Source organism: Triturus cristatus, chromosome 3_2, assembly GCF_964204655.1.
Source record: "Triturus cristatus chromosome 3_2, aTriCri1.1, whole genome shotgun sequence".
In the NCBI taxonomy this organism is placed as follows: domain Eukaryota; kingdom Metazoa; phylum Chordata; class Amphibia; order Caudata; family Salamandridae; genus Triturus; species Triturus cristatus.
The window spans coordinates 859,988,677-860,012,106 of NC_140584.1; the positions used below are offsets into that span (position 1 = coordinate 859,988,677).

Here is a 23,430-nt window from a genome sequence, read left to right on the forward strand (position 1 = left end):
GTGCATGCAAGTGTGCGGGGTGGGGTTGTCCTAAGTGAATAGTGAATGCGTGTGTGCAGTGAACTAAAATTGACCAAGGGGTACCAAAAAAAAGTGTTTTGATGTGGCGGTCCCCTTGCCAGACTAAAAAACCCTCAGGTTATGTGTTACCTTGCGAGGCGTAATGTGCCTGGGTAACTTAGACGGTCAACATCTTTCGCGCCTCCATGGTCCCATAGGAAACGTGGCGCTTCTTCAGGACCAGTGAAAGTTGTGTAGTGTGTAGTGCACATGAAAATAAAATTTAAATAAATCAAGAGGATCAGTTACCCTCTGAATGATCAGTGCAGGGCCCAACCTGTGAGACCTACAGGTGGGCGACAACTTAATAGTTGAAACTGCTGTCTGATCGTCTGCCTAAAAGCCGTCGGAGAAGTACTCCATGGGCTAAGACCGTGGGGTGCCTGCACCTTATCGGGCCAGTGACTCGGGTGCCGGCTCGTAACACACCTACCCCGTCCTCACGTCTGCCTTTCAAGGGAGTGAGTGACACTCTGCACCCCTCCCAGGAACAGTGCCCCACTGTTTTTGATTAATGGTAGTTTTATTGCATTTAACCCGTTCTATGGGTTCAGCGAGGAGAGGAAGGAGGACTCACCTTGAAGTCAACAAATGAGTGAAGAAAGTGATACAGGACTCAACTTGAAGTCAACGAGTGAGTGAAGAGAGTGATACAGGACTCAACTTAAAGTCAACGAGTGAGTGAAGAGAGTGATACAGGACTCAACCTAAAGTCAACGAGTGAGTGAAGAGAGTGATACAGGACAACTCTACAGCATGAATCTCATCCTTGTAGGTGAAATGTTTGAAAAAACGTGACAAGGGAAAAGAAGAGAAAACAAAAACTGCAAAACTGAAATAGTTAAAAATTGTTTGACACAAACTCAAAGCTTTAAGGTTACAAGAAGGGTGGTGCTAGGGACAGAATAACAGTTATGGGCAGGATGATGGAATGACCCTAAGCTAAGTTTATGGTAATGGATAGTTCATTGGCTAAGGTTAGCGTTGGCATTAGAGTAGCAGTTAGGGCTGGACACAAGACAAGTATGATTGTAAAAGAAGAGGTAAAGTTAAGGAATAAAAACATCATCAACTGAGGATAGGATATGGGATATTTCATAGGAATGGAGTAGGGTCAGGTGTAGGCTTGGGGACAGAGATAGGTGTGGGATATGTGATAGTTCATAGGTTAGAATAAGAGTAAGGGATACACTTAGGGGGAGCATGAATGGAAGGGAATGGGTATTTGCGGGGCAATAGAAAAGATAGTTCGTAGTCCAGGGTTAGTGATAGGGTGAGGGTGTCTCAGGGGTTACATTTAGGAGTCAATGGAAGGCATGTATTATAAAGTAGGTTTTATGTTTTAAGGGTAAACGAATAATGTCTGCACAACAAGTACAAATAAATATTGCTACATACTTTGCATTTTACCTTTAAATGATAGAATTTCAAACTTAAACGTTTCCCTCTTTAAGCTTCTCGCTTAGTGTTCCAAAATCGCTTTAATCTTCCAACACCTAGGTGCTTCGAGAAAAATCAAAATAGACTAGTTTATTTTTATCTTTAGCGCACAATACCATTTTGTATCTTATTTCCTTTGTTGCTAGGGGATTGTTTGTGACAAATTAAAATAAAGGCATTAACAAATGACTCACTTTTTGACTAGTAAGGAGAGTGGAATTTGAACTCAGGTCTCCTGGTTCCACAGTCGACAAGTACACACTAGACATTATTTCTACGTTTATGCAGCCAGACACGTGGGCATGTTTGAGATTCTACACGAGCGTGTGAGCCCCAGGGCATGAGGAAGGCGGGAGACTCCACTGAATATCTGACGTTGGTGCTTGAACTACCTCGAAACCAATGCGTGAGGGTAGAAAGTTTATATGTGTGCATACCTGCCAACTCACACGGCTCAACCGTGTGACACACGATATTGTCTCCCATCACACGATCACCCGTTGAGGAGCCGATATCACTTGGTTGCAGGAAAACAAGCTGAAGACCGCAGTAAATAGTGGTTTCCAGCTCGTTTTCTGTGACTTTGAACTGCCGACGTCCATTAAGGGGAGTGAAAACACCCCCAGGACATCGGCACCAGCCTCAGCAAGCCTTTCTTTTGGGAGGGAGGGGCTTGTGGCAGGGTGGGGTCCTGTCGTACTTTAGAATTTGGGACCGCGTAGGAGGCAGGGCCCTACCCCTGTCTATCCTGGTAGTAGTGTACCGCGAATGGTTAATGCGGTATGTACAAGTGCTTTTTGTAACGTTTTAGCTATGAATGCACTGTGTATACGCTATTTCACATCACTACGTGGGTTCCATTTTGTATCGGTGGCCATCTTATGGTTGCCCTCACATAGGCTATATAGTATGAAGCTAAAACGGGCCTTTTAGAGCACATGTGCCTTTCTTTGACTTTTCTGTGACCTGGGCAGCTTGGCTCCGCTGCCCCAGGTCAAACTGGTCTCACGAGTTCCCCGTCCTCTGGCCACCTGTGATTAGCATCAGGGCTTGACACACCATAAAGTCTTTTCATCCTACACAAGCCTCCAGCTAATCTCTTTCACACCTGACTGTTCCTGCTTTATGGCTTGTTTCCCAAAACAGGAGATGTTCATGTTTATTGGGGGCCTATCGATATCTGATGTGGGATCTGAGATTTGCTGGGTAAATAATTACGGGCTTGTTTAACTGGAATGTGGGATGGTCATCATGACTCTGCCTTTTCGTTTTGCAATGTATACTTTGAATGACCATACCATAAACTTAAGAATGTATGCCTGAGGCAGGAAACTCTGTATTTAAGGAGAAGCCCGTTTCTGTGATTTTCAGCAGTCTCCTGAGAACATACACGCTGTTGTACATCTAGGACGCCTGTAATTGGTCTGCAGCCAATAAACTGATCTTTGACTTCACCCAGAAGACTCTGTGTTTCTGTAGGTCTGAAACAGGAAGAACCCCGAAGTCATAGGGTGTGTTCCCCTGCACCGCTGGGCTTAAAATACCCAGTACTTCAGTTGGCGCCCAACTCGGCGCGATTTCAGCGGTACCGGTCCAAGCCAGAGGTTCGTGAGGAGCTTCGTGTGGAAATTCTGGAGGAAGGCCGCCACTTCATCGACCCCTGCATGTCGACGTGGTCCGAAGGTCTTTTCTGCGAGGTTCTCCGCGTCCCGACGGCTACGAAGGACTGCTGCCCTGATTAATCGCCCTGTTTTGGACCCTTGACGATTTTGGTAGAGCGAAACAATCGAGAGAGTCTTCTGGTGACGCCATCGATCATCAATATTCAGTTAAGTATAAGTGGAGCGTCTCCCAGTTTGAATTTGGTATCCTTCGGGATCATTTTGATTTGGTGCTTGCAAGTCCCAAAGCCAGAGGACTTGTGTATTCACGAGACTATCGTATTCGATAATCCTTTGACATTTTGAAACTAGACTAGTGAGCGAAGATGCCTGGTTCTAGTGTATTTTGTAGATTGTTTTGTTTGGGTTGTGGAAGGGATTTCCAGTTAGAGGATTCGTGTCCGGTTCCTCCAATTGGAACTCCTACTTATGAGCTTTATGTAAAACATGGCGTGGGCCCCATTGCATATAATGAAATATGGATCCGATATACCAGAAAGGACGGTGTTTTAAAATGGCCCCAAAATGGTAGTTTCGATACAGATATCTTAGATAATTTGGAAGTTAAATTGTTTAAAAAGAAAGCACGGCCGGCGATGTTTGATTCTTTCCGCCTATGGCGAAAGGAAGCCAAACAGAAGGAAATAAAGCTAGCGAAAAGAGATAAGAGAGAGAGAGGTATGTCAGTGATGCAAGCAGCTGTGCAATTTAAAGATAATGAGGAAGAACAAAGGAATGAGCAATTGCACAGACAGCGCAAACTAGGGATTGATAAATGTTACCCTGTTTTGTCACCCCTTGTGCAAGACGAGACAAAAAAGGATGAGAAAGATTCCCTAATGTCCCATTTGTTAAGTTCGCCACCCCCATATGCGCAAAATGCCACCGCACCTCCACAGCTTGTAAATGCGCAGCCTCTAGTAAATATGCCGCAAGCCTTCCCGCAGCCGCCAGCTCCTCTTCAGCTGGCTCCTATCCCTGCAGTGCAGCCCTCTCAAGGGCCGCCAGTTTCGCTACCTGTTACCCCCGCGCTTTCTGCGACTTTGCCTAGCGTGCCAGTGGTTTCCCCTGGCGCTCCTTCTTACACTACCCCGGTACCTGTATCTGAGTCTGTTTTTCTTCCCTCTGTCTATCCCCCTGTTTTCGCCTCAACTTCTCCATCAGCACGACAACGACTAGCTAATGTAGTTACTAGTCTAATGTCGCCTCTCTTTGGGTCATCTAGTGCGACTCCTGGTTTACAGCGTAAGCAATTGCGTAGTCAGCTACCTGGTCCCGAAGAGAAAGAGGTGTTAGATCATCTGGCGCGTAGGTGGATTGGTTTCCCTTCATGCTATGATGTGGAATCGGTTGTTAATGTTTTTCACCAATGGGATGCCCCAAAACAGAGGTATGTCTTTGATAAAATGTGTGAATTCCTCTGTGAGGAATTGGAGGATAAGGGTGCAAACCCAAACCCACAGGAATTGTGTCGAGTGCGATTTGATTTCGAAACAGGTGTAATTGTGGGCCCCAAGGTAGATAAAGCAGTCGCGACTTTACTGTCCCTTAGAAATGGCGATTGTCAGCAATCATTGTTTGACCAAGATTTCCCTGTGGGGAGAAAGGGAAAAGCGCGACAATACCCTATGAGAGAAGTCCCTCCGGTATGGAAGGAAGCTGTTGCGGCTGATGCCGCTCATGGTATTGCTGCTATGCCAGCACATTTTCAGCGTGTTTGGGTACATGTCCCATGGAAGAGATCTGAGGTGTTAGCACTTAAACAGACATTGCCTGATCCCCGTAAAAACCCTGCAGGATATTATAAGGAGTTGTCCCAAACTGCAGAATCTTGTGTAATGAATTTGGCCGACATAGATATGCTGTTTGGGAATGTGGTTCCACAGCCTTTATGGGGATCCATTCGTAATATAGATCACGCTGTAGAATTGGGTGACACATGGGCTAATATTGTTGCTGCAGACGCTAGACAAGTTGGTGGTGCGAAACCTGAGCCTTTGGTAGCAGAGCTTCCTGGTCGAATTATTACCTATATGAAAACTATAATGCCTGCGATGCGCGTAAATTGGGACAAACTATCTGCATGTAAGCAGAAGAAAGATGAGACAGTGTCTGATTTCTTCACCAGGTTTGAAGAAACGTTTATTGACCACAGTGGCCAAGACATGAGCACTGAAGGTGGCCAACGGTTATTCGTTGATAAATTTGTGCAGAATCTACTTCCCGAGTTGTGTAAAAAATTAAAAGATTCAGAAAGTTCTTGGGCTGTTTCCTCTTCAGCGCAAATACTGGCTACTGCACAGTATTATGAGAATAGAGACAAAGATGAGAAGGATAGAACAGATAAGAAAACGAAAGAACTAAAGACAAAGGTCCTTTTACAGCAGGCCTATCCGCCACGTGGAGGACAGAATAATTATAGGCAACCACAAGGTGTCTATCACCAGCCTCAACAGTTTCAGAATAATCAGCAAATGAATGGGTATTATCAACCACGAATCCCTGTGGGTCCCAACCAATGTTCATATTGCAAAGAGGAAGGTCATTTTAAATATAGTTGCTCTAAATTGATGCAGCGTAACAGTAATGCATATGGCGCGAGAGGTAGAAGTGGTCAGCAAGCTCCTAGGGGTAGAGGGCGTGGAAATACTCCCCAGAACGCGCGTCCTCTTCCGCCTCAAAATACCATAAATCGCTTTGATCAGCAAGCCAACGCGACTGGTAATACAGCTCAGTACTATAATAATGATTATTATGCAGAAGATGACAATGTAGAAGATGATGATTACTAGGACAGCCGTAGACAGAGAGAGGGAGTTGTTTCAGTGCCAGTGGATCAGAGCGGACCTTATGTTAAAGTAACTACAGCAAATGTAACGGAGCCTTTTCTGCTGGATACTGGTGCTGCAAAGAGTTCAATCATGCATTCAAAACTCCCTGGCGCGCCTTTGTCTGGCGAAATGAATGTCTCAGTAGGTTTTTCTGGCGCCCCAGTTCGGAACCCGATTTCTAGTCCTATGCCACTTTCTGTTGGACCTTGTGAGCTGAAAGCACCCCTCATTCTAACAACAGGTTGTGGTGAAAATTTGCTAGGATTAGATTTGCTAAAAAGATTGCATGCCACGCTGTATTGTTCTCCCTCAGGAGTACAACTTACACTAGGTAAGAAAGTAATTTCCCCAATGTACTTGTCTAAAAACGCAATGCCACCTGAATTGTCATCCCTTCCGGATGTCCTTTGGGCTACTGGTCCCAATGATGTGGGTCTTTTGGAAATACCGCCATATGTGGTCACTTTAAAAGCCAATGTCAGATTGCCACGTATTCCCCAGTATAACATCTCTAATGAAGGTCAGAAAGCGTTGTTAGAAATTGTCAGCGATTTGATCAAAAAGGGTGTGATTGAAGAGACAAGAGGCAACGTTTGCAATAGTCCGGTTTTACCTGTCTTAAAAAGAACGGACCCTTCACAGCCACCTGTTTACAGATTTGTGATTGATCTTAGAGAGGTTAATAAGATTGTTGTACCACAGTTTCCAGTTGTCCCTGATATAACTGCCTTGTTAACCATGATTCCAGCCTCCGCTGCATGGTTCTCAGTAATCGATCTAAAGAATGCTTTCTTTAGCATCCCAATTGCAGAGGAGAGCAGAGACATTTTTGGCTTCAGTTTAGGAGGTCGCAGCTTCCGCTTTAAACGCGCTCCCCAGGGCTACTGTGAGAGTCCATCAATATATAGTCAGGCTTTAAAAGCGCAGCTTGATGCACTGGTTTTACCCAGTGGCGCTATCCTCATTCAGTACGTCGACGATTTATTAATCGCCACGGATACTGAAAAGATTTGCAAAAACGCTACCTTGTCATTGTTGCGTCATTTGTCTGCCTCCCATCACAAAGTGTCTCTCTCAAAGCTGCAATATTGTCGACAAGAGGTGACCTACTTAGGTCATCTCTTATCGAAGGAGGGAAGGAAACTGACCCCAGAAAGAATTCAAGCCATTGCACAGTTGAGTGTGCCAAGAACACAGAGAGAAGTGCGTGCTTTCTTGGGCATTACTTCATACTGTAGGCATTGGATACCAAATTTTTCCTTGTTGGCAAAACCTTTGTTAGCATTGACATGCAAAGACACACCGAATCCTATTCCATGGTCTGAAGAGTGTCAGAAGAGTTTTTTGGAATTACGTAATGCATTGTGTTCAGCTCCTGTGTTGGGTACCCCTGACTACAGCAAGCCTTTTACATTGTATGTTCACGAGAAAGATGGTTGCGCATTATCAGTGTTAACACAGCCTTTTGGCGACAGACCGCGTCCATGCGCATACTTTTCGTCAACCTTGGACCCGGTAGCGAGGGCATTGCCAAGTTGTCCGAGAGCCACAGCGGCCGCAGCTATGTCTATTCGATAGTCTGCTGGCCTAGTAATGGATAATACATTGATCGTTATGGTTCCACATGCTGTGGACACATTGTTAAACAGGACTAAGACACAACACTTAACTAGTGCGCGATTATCTGGTTATGAGCTGACACTGTTAGCAAACCATATACACATAAAGAGATGCAACACATTGAATCCAGCTACACTATTACCAATCCCAGCAGACCTAGATGAGATTGAGCAACATGATTGTCTGTTCAGAACAGAAGAAGAGACGAAAGGGAGAGTAGATCTCAAAGATACTCCCCTGACTGAGTGTGATGGTACCTTATGGGTGGATGGTTCGTGTTTCAAGCTTCCGAATGGTGATACGACTGCTGCATATGCTATCACGACTTTGCACACGATTGTTGAAACTGCACGTGTGCCACAAAATTCGGCTCAAGCAGCGGAATTGATTGCCCTTACGAGAGCATGCGTGTTGTCTGAAGGTATGAGAGTGAATATATACACAGACAGCCAGTACGCCTTTGGCGTGGCTCATAGTTTTGGGCGATTGTGGAGAGAACGTGGGTTCCTGACTTCGCATGGAGCTAAGATTCAGAATGGCAAGCTGGTGAATGATCTCCTTGAGTCGCTGACCCTACCGTTGCAAGTTGCGATTATGAAATGCAGTGCGCACAAGAAAATCACTGATGATGTTGGTCGTGGTAATGCGTTTGCTGATTGTTAGACCTGGCATCATTGGCATGAGTCTCTCCTCCATTTTTTTCTGTTTGCCTCCTCTGTTTACGATGTTTTTGCTGGATTATTGCTTTGGGCACTGTGCCACTGCTGATCAGTGCCACAGTGCAAGTGCTCCCTATGTTAAATTGTTACATTGATTGGTGTTACCATGATTGGCTTGGTTGACTACTGTTCAGACCCTAGTCTAGTGCACTGCGTGTGCCAAGGGCGTGTAAGTTAACTGCTGCTGGTGGGCTTGCAGCACTGGTTGTGCCACCCACAGAAGCAGCGTGTAAAATGTGTCTCAGGCCTGCCACCGCAGCGCCTGCGTGCAGTCCCTGACTGCCATGTCGACTTGGCAAGGAAACCTACTTGCCAGTCCCTAAACCTTCACTTTGTCACATTTCAGATACCTCTATGGTAGGCCCTAGGGCAGGGTGCATTGTCGGTAAAAGGTAGGTCATGCCCCGATGTGTGTGGCATGACCTAATAGTGAATTACAGCCATTTTCGTTTTTCACTATTGAAGGGCTACCTGCCTCCCATAGGCCAGAATGGGCAGACGGATTATTAACTCCATTATAATCTATCTGACTCAGGGAGCATGGTATCAGGTCGAGTTTAGTATCCCTGAACTCAGAATTTAATAACACACCCTTTAGGATGGATGGTTTTTAAATTCTATGTTTGAAAATAGCCCTTTTAGAAAGTGGCTATTTTCTTGTCCAACTATCCACCGGTCTCTGCTGGTTTGGTGTGTGTGTCAGGGGCTGGGTGGCTCCAGAGGTCTGAATGAGTCAGTGTGGGGTGAATGAGGCATTTACACATAGAGTGAGGGAAGAGTAGCCTGCCCTGCCTGACACAATACTGGCTCCACCTCCTGCTGGGCGACTGATAGCCCTGCTCCTGCCAGTGACAATACTGGCTCCGCCTCCTGCTGGGCGGCTGAGGACTCTGCCCTGCTCAGTGAATAGGCCAGGTGCCTCTGCCTGGCAACACCCACAACGAACCTGAGATGGGGGGAATTTCCGTGCTTGGACAAAGGGAACAAAGGAGAAAAGGGGTATAAGAGAAGGACCCCTGAACCAAGAACTCAGATCACTTCTGACAAGGAAACCTGTACCAAGGACAAGAAGCCTGCTGATCTAAGGACTTGCCTCCCCTCTCTGCCAGATTGCTGTTTTGCTGTGGAGGAACCTGAAAGCTGCTTCTTTATTTTTGCCAAGGAACAAGGAGAGAGGAACTTGGTGTGTACTCTCTGAACACTTGCTAGGAAATCTCCAAGGGCTGGAAGAGTGCCAGTCTCCTGTTGAAGTCACAGGGCCAAAGGACTTCCCCATCTGCTGAATTGCTGGAAAGTGTTGTTTCCAGTACACAAGGGAAAATCTGCAGTCTCGACGCCGCCGACGCCGCCGAATCCAGCTCGACATCGTGAGTAACGGCTCCAGTGTCCCGAGCCTTCGACGCCGGCCGCCGGGCCCGATCGACGCCAGCAGCAACACCAGTGAGCAGTGGGTATCGGCCCCGGCTCCAAGTGACCCCGTCTCGACGCCGGTATCGACGCCAGTGAGGAGTGAGTATCGGCTCCACCTCCAAGCGACCCCGTCCCGACGCCGCTGCTGACCGCATCGACTCGACGCCCTTCTCGACGCCGTGAGCGCTGCTCCGGCCCGACATCCCTCGACGCCGCTGCGGATTGACCCGATTCCGAGGCACGATCGACGCCGACCTCGACACCGACATCTCGACGTCGTGGATCATCGTTTTCTTCGTTTCTCAAGGTACTGTACTTGTGGGGTCTGTTGCAACTCCAGGCTCGACGTAGCGCTCCTCGCGGTCGACGCCGAACCTTTGGAATCTTGTAGACTCGACGTCGTGTGACTCCTGTGGGGGTTACATTGTTGCCAAAGAACTATGCTCAGAAGAATACTTTGCTAAAGAACTATTTGCCAAGAAGAAACCTTACTTGAACTATTATTTTTCCTGCCAAAGAGTATTTATTAAGACTGTGGTATATTTTTGTCGTTATTTGGTCTTGTGCTAAGCCTTATATAAAAATACTATTTTTATAATAACTTCTGTGTCGTGTCCATCTGTAGTGTATTCACTTTATTACTGTATGTGGTCATAAAAGCTTAACACACTGCCTCTGAGATAAGCCTGTCTGCTCTGCCAAGCTACCAAGGGGGTAGCAGGGGTTATCTGAGTGTGTAATCCCCTTTCCCTGACTAGTGTTGGTTGGTCCCTATTTGTCAGAAGTGTATACCTCTGCCAACTAGAGACCGCCGGTTCTAACATTGGTGGTCAGCGGTGAGGATTGAACTTTGCATTTATGACTCATGTGCAGTGATTAGTGTACGCTACATAGTGAAAGCAGACCATAACGCAGCCACAATCTGTTTTTGGTATGGTATTCTATTTTTGTTCTCCGCTTTCCTGGAGCTTATTTTTTTAAACACTGCCAGTTTTGACCATGGAGAATGCCCGAGCTACTACACCTGTGGAGATTGTTGTGGGGGAATTTGATAAGGAGAAGATAGATTCCTACACGCTAAAAGATCTAAAAGGATTTTGCAAGCAGTTTAAAGTTCCTACCACAGGTGTCTCAAAGAAAGAGGGCTTCCTCAAAGCGCTGAAGGCCTGGTTAGAGGCCAGAAATCCCTCTGATCCGGTGGGGGTACCGGAAGAGGAAGAAGAAGAGGAAGAGGAAGAGCCCACAGGTGGGCCAGTGTCATCTCCAGGCAGTAGTGCGTCCTCTAGGAGCCTTTCCCCCGAAGAATTAGAAGACAGGGAGAAGGAGAGGGGGTACAAGTTAGAAATGGCAAAACTTAAATTAGGAGGGCAGTTGGAATTAGAAAAAGCAAAGAGCCTGAGAGAAGCTGAGATGGAGAGCAAAAGATTAGATTTTGAGAGAGAGAAGTTAGCATTTGAACGTGAGAAGATGTTGAGGGAGATGGAACTTAAAGAAAAGAGTTTAGAGTTGAATCCCTCTGGTGGCAGCGCTCCATCCGTGCCTGCAGAAAGTAGGTTTTATTTTCCTAAAGATGTGATCAAGGATTACAGTAAGAATGAAGATATTAGCCAATGGTTTAAAGCGTATGAGTTAGCATTGTTGGCCCACCGGGTCCCTGAGAAGGATTGGGGAACGGGGTTGTGGAGCCGCTTTACAAACGAGGGGAGAGATACCTTGTTGAGCATGCCTGAAGAGGAAAGGGCATCTTATACTCATATGAAAAATGCTTTAATGCTGAGATATGGCTTAACTCCAGAAAAGTACAGACAAACCTTTAGAGAATGTAAGAAGTTGCCTGGTACTACGTGGGTTGAATATGTGTCTTTTTTCTGCAGAACCATGGATGGTTGGATAAAGGGTAGCAAGGTTGATAGTTATGATGCTCTTTATGATTTGTTTGCTTGGGAGCACTTGTCTAATAACTGTTTTCCAGAGCTACGCCAGCACCTTGTTGATAGCAAGATATCTAACCCTAGAAAACTTGCTGAGGAGGCGGACCGCTGGGTCAGTACCAGGGTCCACAAGGGTCCAGTGGGAGACTCAGCCAAGGGTGGGCAGGGTCCCCAGCAGAAGAGTGGGGGGGACAGGGGTAAATAGAGGGAGTTCCAGAAAGGGCCCCAAAGTAATCCCCAAGGGAACCAAGGGAAGGGTTCCCAGCCTCCCCCTGTAAAGAAGCCAGAGGCCCCGACAGGTAAACCTGTTCACAGGGGCCCCATGACCTGCTATGTTTGTAAGCAGGTGGGACACCGTTATTATGATCCCCAGTGTCCCATGAAAGATTCCAATGCACCGCCGCGTGCACCCCCCGTCAGGTAGCGAGTGTAGCCCTGGGAGGGAATGAGATGGGTGCCCCCGGTGGGTGGGGTCCCGCAGAAATGTCCCTGGTCTCTTTAGGAGACGTGGAAATGGTCCCTCCAACCCCTCTGCCTAGTAACACTAAGAAATATAGGCAGTGGGTGACCATTAATGGCCATAGGGTGGAAGCTCTCAGAGACACCGGAGCGAGTGTGACAGCTGTCAAGTGTCACTTAGTGTCCAGAGAGCAGGTGGTCCCTCATGCATTCTACCCCGTTGTAGCTGCTGACAACTCACAGAGTCAGTGTGAGGTAGCTCAAGTTCCTTTTGAGTGGGGGGGGGGTCTCAGGTACTCTTCAGGTTGCTGTGAGGCCCGCCATGCCTGTTGATTGTCTCCTGGGCAATGATTTGGAGGACTCCCCTTGGGCTAAGGTGGGGAGAAAATCGCATCTGGAAATGTTGGGTCTGCCTGAGTGGGTGTGTGCGACCACCCGGTCCATGTCAGTCAGTAAGGGTGTTGATGGGGCCCTGGAGCCTGAAAGTACGGCCCAGGTCCCAACCGTGAAGAGAAGAGGCAGGGGGCGCGGGAAACCATCCCCCATCGTTCCCGCGGTCCAGGAGGGAGCAGACCCTGAGGGGGATGCCCTGGAACCAACAGGAGAACAAGTGGCCGAACTGGGAGACCTGCCCGAGCTGACCCATTGGCAGCAGGATGGTGGTCCCTCCAGGGAGGAATTTTGTGCTGAGCAGAAAGTGTGCCCTTCTCTTGTGGGTATGAGGCAGCAGGCCTCAGCCCAAACGACAGGTGATCAGTCAGGATCACAATGCGTCTACTGGGTGAACGACCTCCTGTATAGCGAGCCTAAGGCTGCTGAACCTGGGTCAGCCCGTGTGCTGGTGGTACCCCAGCGCTTCAGAGCCTTCCTACTGGGGTTCCATTAGCTGGACATCTGGGGCAGGACAAGACCTATGACAGGCTTGTCACCCATTTTTATTGGCCCCAGATGAGAAGGGATTCAGATATCCATTGTAGGACCTGTCAAACTTGCCAGGCAAGTGGGAAAAGTGGGCGGAAGCAGAAGGCTCCCCTCCAACCTTTTCCCGTCGTCAGTACCCCCTTTGAGCGAGTGGGAATTGACATTGTGGGGCCACTGGACCCCAAGACAGCCACGGGCAACAGGTTTATCCTGGTCTTGGTGGACCATGCCACCCGGTACCCGGAAGCCATCCCTCTCCGCACAGTGACGGCCCCCGTGGTGGGACGGGCACTGATGGGTGTTTTCTCCCGCATGGGGTTCCCCAGAGAGGTGGTGTCAGACCGGGGCACCAACTTCATTTCCAATTATATGAAGTCTCTGTGGAAGGAGTGTGGGGTAACCTACAAGTTTACCACTCCTTACCACCCTCAAGGTAATGGGCTGGTTGAGAGATTCAACCGGACCCTAAAAGGCATGATCATGGGTCTTGAAGAACCAATGAGGCGTAAATGGGACGTCCTCTTGCCATGCCTGCTGTTTGCTTACCGTGAGGTGCCACAGAAGTCTCTAGGGTTCAGCCCATTTGAGCTTTTGTATGGTCACCCGGTAAGAGGACCTTTGAGTCTGGTTAAAGAAGGCTGGGAGCAATCTCCCAGGAAACCTCCCCAGGATGTATATAGTTACATGCTGGCCTTTAGGAACCAGACTCGGCGCTTCAGAGATCTTGCTCAGGCAAATCTGGAGGCCAGCCAGGAAGAGATGAAGCGGTGGTACGATCAGAATGCCACTCTGGTTGAGCTTCAAACTGGTCAGAAAGTTTGGGTCATGGCCCCTGTGGAACCTTGTGCGCTCAAGGACAGGTGGACTGGACCATTTGAGGTTGTGGAGAAAAAGAGCGATGTCACCTACTTGGTGGACTTGAAGTCTCCCAGGAACTCCTTAAGGGTCCTGCATGTCTACCGGTTAAAGCCCCACTTAGAAAGGTCCGAAGTGGGCATGCTCCTTGCCACAGATGCTGGGATGGAGGAGGAGAGTGAGCCTCTTCCTGACCTCCTGTGTGCAAAAGAAAAAGATGGGTCAGTGGATGGTGTCGTCCTCTCTGACACACTGACCCCTGAGCAGCAGCAAGATTGTCGCCATCTGTTGGTACAATTCCCTGATCTGTTCTCCTTAATCCCTGGTGTCACTCAGTGGTGTGTCCATGATGTGGACACTGGGGACAGCACTCCTATGAGGCACAAGGCCTACAGGGTGACTGACAAGGTCAGAGCATATATCAAGGAGGAGGTCTCCAAGATGTTTGCCTTAGGGGTGGATGAGTCCTCTAGCAGTCCTTGGGCCAGCCCAGTGGTCTTGGTCCCAAAGGCTGCAGCGCCTGGTGCTTCACCAGAACTTCGGTTCTGTGTGGATTACCGAGGACTCAATTCGGTCACCAAGACTGACGCGCACCCCATCCCCAGAGCTGATGAGCTCATCGATCGGTTGGGGGCTGCCCGGTACACTTAGTACGTTTGATCTAACGTCTGGGTACTGGCAGATCGCCTTGACTGATGGGGCAAAAGAGAGGTCTGCATTCTCCACACCAGATGGGCACTACCAGTTCCGTGTGATGCCCTTTGGGATGAAGAATGCCCCTGCCACATTCCAGAGGTTGGTTAACCAGGTATTGGCCGGGCTGGAAGATTTCAGCGCCGCCTACCTGGACGATATAGCAGTGTTCAGCGCCAGCTGGGAGGAACACTTGCGCCACCTCCAGGAAGTGTTGTTGGCCCTGCGCAGAGCAGGCCTCACAATCAAGGCTAGTAAGTGCCAGATTGGGCAGGGTTCAGTGGTGTACTTGGGGCACCAAGTAGGGAGCGGCAAGGTGGCCCCCCTGCAACCCAAGATAGATACCATCCTGGCTTGGGAACCGCCCAAAACCCAGACTCAGGCGAGAGCCTTCTTGGGTCTCACGGGTTACTACAGGAGGTTTGTCAAGGGGTATGGCAACATTGTGCACCCCTTGACCTCGCTGACTTCCAGGAAGCAGCCGAGACTTGTGATCTGGACTGACGCCTGTCAGCACGCCTTTGACACCCTGAAAATTGCAATGTGTACAGCACCGGTCCTCCAGGCACCCGACTTTTCAAAAGAATTCATTGTCCAGACAGATGCTTCAGAGCATGGTGTGGGGGCTGTTCTAGCACAGATGAATGAGGAGGGCCGAGACTTACCTGTAGCCTTCATCAGCCGGAGGTTACTTCCCAGGGAACAAAGGTGGAGTGCGATAGAGCGTGAGGCATTCGCTGTGGTCTGGGCGCTGAAGAAGCTAAGACCCTACCTGTTTGGGACTCACTTCCGGGTTCAGACAGACCACAGGCCCCTCAGATGGTTAATGCAGATGAGGGGTGAGAACCCAAAGCTGTTGAGGTGGTCCATTTCCCTACAGGGGATGGACTTTACGGTGGAACACCGCCCTGGTACAGATCACGCCAATGCTGATGGTCTGTCCAGATTTTTCCGCCTTAGTGATGAGGACTCCCTGGGTGAAGGGTAGTTCTCCCCACATTTCAGCTGGAGGGGACACGTGTTAGACCTGGCATCATTGGCATGAGTCTCTCCTCCCTTTTTTTCTGTTTGCCTCCTCTGTTTACGATGTTTTTGCTGGATTATTGCTTTGGGCACTGTGCCACTGCTGATCAGTGCCACAGTGCAAGTGCTCCCTATGTTAAATTGTTACATTGATTGGTGTTACCATGATTGGCTTGGTTGACTACTGTTCAGACCCTAGTCTAGTGCACTGCGTGTGCCAATGGCGTGTAAGTTAACTGCTGCTGGTGGGCTTGCAGCACTGGTTGTGCCACCCACAGAAGCAGCGTGTAAAATGTGTCTCAGGCCTGCCACCGCAGCGCCTGCGTGCAGTCCCTGACTGCCATGTCGACTTGGCAAGGAAACCTACTTGCCAGTCCCTAAACCTTCACTTTGTCACATTTCAGACACCTCTATGGTAGGCCCTAGGGCAGGGTGCATTGTCGGTAAAAGGTAGGTCATGCCCCGATGTGTGTGGCATGACCTAATAGTGAATTACAGCCATTTTCGTTTTTCACTATTGAAGGGCTACCTGCCTCCCATAGGCCAGAATGGGCAGACGGATTATTAACTCCATTATAATCTATCTGACTCAGGGAGCATGGTAGCAGGTCGAGTTTAGTATCCCTGAACTCAGAATTTAATAACACACCCTTTAGGATGGATGGTTTTTAAATTCTATGTTTGAAAATAGCCCTTTTAGAAAGTGGCTATTTTCTTGTCCAACTATCCACCGGTCTCTGCTGGTTTGGTGTGTGTGTCAGGGGCTGGGTGGCTCCAGAGGTCTGAATGAGTCAGTGTGGGGTGAATGAGGCATTTACACATAGAGTGAGGGAAGAGTAGCCTGCCCTGCCTGACACAATACTGGCTCCACCTCCTGCTGGGCGACTGATAGCCCTGCTCCTGCCAGTGACAATACTGGCTCCGCCTCCTGCTGGGCGGCTGAGGACTCTGCCCTGCTCAGTGAATAGGCCAGGTGCCTCTGCCTGGCAACACCCACAACGAACCTGAGATGGGGGGAATTTCCCTGCTTGGACAAAGGGAACAAAGGAGAAAAGGGGTATAAGAGAAGGACCCCTGAACCAAGAACTCAGATCACTTCTGACAAGGAAACCTGTACCAAGGACAAGAAGCCTGCTGATCTAAGGACTTGCCTCCCCTTTCTGCCAGAGTGCTGTTTTGCTGTGGAGGAACCTGAAAGCTGCTTCTTTATTTTTGCCAAGGATTACTGTATGTGGTCATAAATGCTTAACACACTGCCTCTGAGATAAGCCTGTCTGCTCTGCCAAGCTACCAAGGGGGTAGCAGGGGTTATCTGAGTGTGTAATCCCCTTTCCCTGACTAGAGTTGGTTGGTCCCTATTTGTCAGAAGTGTATACCTCTGCCAACTAGAGACCGCCGGTTCTAACACTGATGAAGTCGCGAAAGAAACAGCAAGAGATGTGAAGACTCGAATGTATGTTGCAGGCCCTGCCAGATGGGTTGATGATGTTGGAATGTGTGAAAACACAATAGAGAGTGTAAAGTCCCTTCAAGCTGAAGCCACAGAGAAAGAGTTGAGCAAGTGGAGAGAAGGTATGGGTAAGTTGGATGAGAATGGTTGTTGGATTGATTTGTCAGAACATAGGCGATGGTTGTTACCTGATGCATATGTGCTTCCAGTGGTTACTATGGCACATGGAATGGCACATATCAGTACGAAAGGAATCTGTAAGTTGTTGGCTCCAGTATGGCAGAATGCTGGAATTCCTAAGTGTGCAGAGAATGTGGTCAAGAATTGTATGGTATGCCTGAAGTACAACCCTGGTAGGTGAACCCCAACTCCAGCTGGTCATTTTGCGCCTCCATCATATCCGTTTGAAGTTTTGCAGCTAGATTTTATTCACATGGAAAGGTGCAACAACCTGAAATATGTATTAGTGGTTGTTTGCGCTTTCTCAAAATGGGTAGAGGCCTATCCTCTAAAGGATAACACTGCTCTGTCCACAGCCAAAGCCCTTGTGAAAGAATTTTTCCCTAGGTTTGGAATGCCAAGAATGGTGTGGAGTGATAATGGAAGTGAGTTTGTGGGTCAAGTGATGAAGAATGTGTGTGAGGGACAAGGTATAAGGCAGAAGTTTCACGCTGCAAACCACCCCCAATCAGCTGGATTAGTAGAGCGCTACAATGGCGCTCTCAAACTCAAACTGGCCAAAATCCAAGCGAGCTCGGGTCTTAAATGGCCTGACGCTCTGCCTCTAGCACTCCTGTCCACTAGAATGACCGTGCACTCACGAGTGGGACTTAGTCCTTATGAGGTTGTTTTTGGCCGCCCGGCCAATGTATGGGGTGTGCCAAGACCGACGAAATTCAGCGAAATCGAACATCCAGTACTGCTTGATTACTTGTATGAATTGACGGCTAAACTACGTGTTTTACACCAACAGGTGCATGATACTCTCCCCCCGGCTTCTGAAGCTCCTGGACACCCTATCGAACTAGGCACGTGGATCCTTGTGAAAAACTTTCAGCGGAAAACCAATGAGGAGCCCCGCTGGATTGGCCCTCACCTTGTGCTCCTATCTACAAGATCAGCTGTTCGAGTGAAGGGGAAGAAAAACTGGATCCACGGCGCCCACGTGAAGAGGATCCCTTTGCCTCTGCCGTATGACCAGTGGGTCCAGGAGGGTATCGCAGACTCTGAAGCAGACACTGTACCTCGTTTTGTGCCGTTCAGTGATGCACGTATAAAAGGCACAGCCTCAGCGCAGGAAAGTGACGATATTTTGCAAGAAGCTGTGCCACCGTCAGCTCGATTGGACACTACCGAGCCTGAACTTTTGTTTCAAGATCAAACAGTACCTGGTCGTCTCCACTACAATCTGAGACCAAGGCCTATGGACAAATAAATATTCTTTTCCTCACCTTTTTATTTTTTGATAACCAGAGCTCTCCCATCTGAAGGACTTTCTTGATTTTTGTTTTTCGAACCACCATCCGGGTTCAGCCGCAGGGTCGCGGTGCCAAGACTTTGGGGTACAGGCCGAAGACGTTAGGTCGACGGTTCTGGTTGGTCTAGGGCGTTCCCTGGACTGACAGGCGTACCCCTTAGCAGAAGAAACTCACCCGCCGCGAGCGGCACGATTAAAGGATGGAGTTTTGTAAGATGGAGAGACTCACTGAGGAAATTAACTTTAAAACAAGAATGTGTAAAATCATGACACGCAAACGTTTTGTATTATTATGCCTGTTTGTATTATGTAGTATGATCATGTTTACTGTAGGATTTGTATTCTTCTCCTCCCAAGAACCCATTGCCCCCACTGTACAGCCTATACCTCCTCCTACTATCTCCTCACACTCTTTTCACCCTCTACCTGAACATGAACAAGCCAGACGGTCAGAATTTGTGAACAACTCGTTTATACAGCTACTGCACCAGCACCAACTAGTTATGAATACAACCAATTGTTGGGTGTGTGGTTTAATGCCACATACCATTAATAAGGGTATTCCCTATCTAGTGCTGCCGTATAGTTACAATGGATCGTCATGGGCATTCCAGACCATGTTTCTCTATGCACTAGATGCGTACTCCCCGCGACAACCGCGTTCCATCAGACCTAGCACCAATAACAAAGCTTTAGTGAAAGGAGTTGCTGATATGAGTAGAGATATCGATGCATACTCATCCATTCCCAAAGAAGAGCTGAGAGCTTATGTAGGGTGGAACGCGACGGGGTATAGTATTAGTCTAGGTGAAAGACAACGGAAAATCTCATCCCCAATCTGGGTCGTACCCCACATAGGTCGGTTCTGTTTGCAAGGTAATGGTCAGAATCCTAGGGCTCAACTGGGAAGAAGTGACTGTACTGAAACGTACACTTTTCCGTCACAGTTTTCCCCTGCGTTTTTGGCTGCCAAGGGTACATATTTTATCTGCAATGACCGAGCATATACATGGTTGCCCCCTGATTTCTCGGGCACATGTTATATTGCAAATCTGCTACCGCCAACATTTACTGCCGCCTCTGACTATCACAAGACCAGAGTTGTGAGAGGCGTGATTAGTAAGGAGGATACTGCCGGTCAGGAAGCGGGAGACTTTTTTGGGTTTCCTGCCATTTTGGGGACCTATGGTTAATAGTAGGAACCTGAGACAACTGACTCGTGTGGTTGAATCCACTGTTAATGTTACGGCTGGTGCCCTTGGTAATTTAACAGCTGAGCTCCAAGCGGATCGCCTCATGACTTTGCAGAACCGCATGGTTCTAGACGTCATACTTGCAGACCGTGGTGGGGTATGTAAGGTTATCCAATACAGTTGTTGCATTTTCATACCAGACAACGCTCCAACAGTTTATCAAGCCATCTCCAAATTGCATAAAATATCTGAGTCCATACACGTGGATAAAGGAGATTGGTCACTGGTGGGGTGGTTCTGGGAATTGATATCGGCCTGGGGTTGGAAGGTTCTGATGGTCATTGGAATGATCTTAGCCATCCTTTTTCTGTTCTGTCTGTGCATACAGTGTGCTCCTGCGATATGTGGCCTCTGTGCTACATTATGTGTAAGGAAACCTGTATCGAGGGACGAGCTGAGTAATAGGATGATGCTACAGCAACATCTCCATGACTTCGTGAATATTGACCTAGACTCGGATTGAAATGAGTATAGTTATTGCCTATGTAAGGGCAAAAGGAGGGTCTGTCGTACTTTAGAATTTGGGACCGCGTAGGAGGCAGGGCCCTACCCCTGTCTATCCTGGTAGTAGTGTACCGCGAATGGTTAATGCGGTATGTACAAGTGCTTTTTGTAACGTTTTAGCTATGAATGCACTGTGTATACGCTATTTCACATCACTACGTGGGTTCCATTTTGTATCGGTGGCCATCTTATGGTTGCCCTCACATAGGCTATATAGTATGAAGCTAAAACGGGCCTTTTAGAGCACATGTGCCTTTCTTTGACTTTTCTGTGACCTGGGCAGCTTGGCTCCGCTGCCCCAGGTCAAACTGGTCTCACGAGTTCCCCGTCCTCTGGCCACCTGTGATTAGCATCAGGGCTTGACACACCATAAAGTCTTTTCATCCTACACAAGCCTCCGGCTAATCTCTTTCACACCTGACTGTTCCTGCTTTATGGCTTGTTTCCCAAAACAGGAGATGCTCATGTTTATTGGGGCCTATCGATATCTGATGTGGGATCTGAGCTTTGCTGGGTAAATAATTACGGGCTTGTTTAACTGGAATGTGGGATGGTCATCATGACTCTGCCTTTTCGTTTTGCAATGTATACTTTGAATGACCATACCATAAACTTAAGAATGTATGCCTGAGGCAGGAAATTCTGTATTTAAGGAGAAGCCCGTTTCTGTGATTTTCAGCAGTCTCCTGAGAACATACACGCTGTTGTACTTCTAGGACGCCTGTAATTGGTCTGCAGCCAATAAACTGATCTTTGACTTCACCCAGAAGACTGTGTTTCTGTAGGTCTGAAACAGGAAGAACCCCGAAGTCATAGGGTGTGTTCCCCTGCACCGCTGGGCTTAAAATACCCAGTACTTCAGTCCAAAAGGGCCTCTTGGGTACTTCTCAGCACGAGGCCCTGCCCCTTCCAGGGCCCGGCCCCCTGCTCACACGGTAAGATTTTTATTTCAGGTTGGCAGATATGTGTGTGTCTATTGCAATGCTGAGGCAGGTTTAGAGCGAAATTGAGTTGACATCAACCCAGGGAGGCATTAATGACAGCAGCACGAGTCAAACACGTCACAGAAGAGTCACATATAAGTCGGTACAATGCACCTTCACTGAAAGGTCCCTTAAATCACATCCAGACCTGATGACTGTCTTCACAATGCACTCACCTGGTACCTGGGCTGTGGTTGTGATGGTGGTCGTGGTGATGGTGGTGGTAGTTGTGGTCTCTTCATCATCCCCTGCAGATGCTGTTGGTGATGCCGCTGTGCTAGTCTGGGTGTCTCTGTCCGTTTCCTGTGGCTCTGTCTGACTGCGCATATTTGTGGGGACTGTACTACTAAGGGCCATGTCAGCTGTAGGAGACATGCTGGTCACAGCGCTGACTGACATCTGACTGCTGTGCTGGGCCCAGGCTTGGGAAAAAGCTACCATCTTTGTAGCTGCAACCTCTGTTGTTGCCAAGACATCTGGGCTGGCGGTGGACAAGTCGCTTGGGCGAGTCAATGATATCCCAGAGGTGGACATCGCCTCGGCGGTGAATGCTGGCTCTGCAGGGACTGGTGCGGTGATTGACTCTGTGGCTCTGGTGTTTCCAGGCAGGGGATGCACAGAGGTGGCAGTGCCCACAAAGGAGGGTGCAGATGTCCAGGGCAGCGTAGTAAACTCAGAGAAGACTGGGGCATTGTCTTCATGCGCTAAGTTGTCTTCAGGCCCTCGCGCCCCCCAAGTTGCCAGGTCAGGCTGGACGGGTGCTTCACTGCCTTCCCCTAACCCACCCGTGAGAAAGGGTCCCTGGTCCAGGTGGTCCTTCCTCATCAGGGCCTCGTGCAGAAACTCCTCCAGGAGGGGATGATGGTTCAGCAGGGTCAATGTCGGTTCCGTGGTGATGAAGCGCACCTCTCCTTCACGGTCCTCCGCCGTCGGCGAGGAAGGAAGATCCGTCCCCAGGTCAGATCCAAATGGATTCCTGCTGCTGACAGCATTCTGGTGGGACCCTGCAAGAGGAGAAGATCTGTTTAAGACACCTGACGCTCAAGTTTCTACTTACATATACTTTACTGACGTCACCCCTGTTGCTTATTCAAAATATACTTGCCAGCTGAAAGCACCACAGTTATACATGTGTCACTTCCATTCAAACACTTCTCTTAGGACAGCCCACTTGTAACCAAGACCTCTTTCATCCCCTCAGTAGGCCACGCCCATTATCTGTCCACACCCCCATAATAGGTCCCACCTCATCACGAGACCAGACCTCCTCAACAGCCCACACCTTTTCACTAGAACAGACCTCACTAGACCACACCTCTTTCCTAAACACACTTTGTCGCTAAACAACACTTCCCTTACGTGGCACTTCTCATGTGGTCATATCCCTTGAACAGGCACCCCCGCCATAACACATCACACCTTCTCAGTTGCCCACATCTCCTCAGCAGACACACGGATGTATTGGATCACACTGCTCAGGACAAAAAGTCCTACAAAATACTAGTGGGGTACTTAGCATGAACATTTTGTGATTATGTAGCTGTGACATCACAGAACGTAACATCACAGGAAGTAATGTCATAACCATGTAAAATTCCTCACCTAGGGCCTCATGTAGGAAGCCAAATACCGGTCGGTAACGGCCGATTTTCGGTAATTATACCGTTACCGACCGGTATTTTGGCCATTGGTATGTAGGGGGACAAACTTTGCTTTCGGAATTTACCGAATCGGTAAAATTACCGATTCGGTAATAATACCGAATCGGTAATGTTACCGAATCGGTAACTTTTCCGAATCGGTAATTTTACCGATTCGGTAAATTCCGAAAGCAAAATCGAGATGTAGGGGGAGTGTGTGTGTGTGTTTAAGAGTCGGTATTTACCACCAACTTATAGTTGGTGGTAAATAATGAATGTATGTGTAAATGCATTTTTACGCGCGTAGCAGTGTGCAATGTGGCATACATACATGCCCTTAGGGCATGTATGTGTGCCACATGTGCACACATGGCCGAATCAGGGGTGCAACAGGGTGTCAATGTGACACCCTGCCACCCTTGTATGTGTTCCCCCCATTACCGAATCGGTATTTACCGATTCGGTAATGAGGCATACCTTCCCATCAATGGGAAGGTATG

At 48.4% G+C, this 23,430-nt stretch overlaps 1 protein-coding gene across 1 annotated transcript in view; it reads right to left on the bottom strand.

Moving 5' to 3' along the window:
• SEZ6 (seizure related 6 homolog) overlaps positions 1-23,430 on the bottom strand; it is a 1,090,094-nt gene that overhangs the window by 634,642 nt on the left and 432,022 nt on the right. Inside the window, exon 2 of the mRNA XM_085649158.1 lies at positions 21,467-22,294. Coding sequence (XP_085505284.1) covers positions 21,467-22,294 — 828 coding nt within the window. The remainder of the gene's footprint in view (positions 1-21,466; positions 22,295-23,430) is intronic.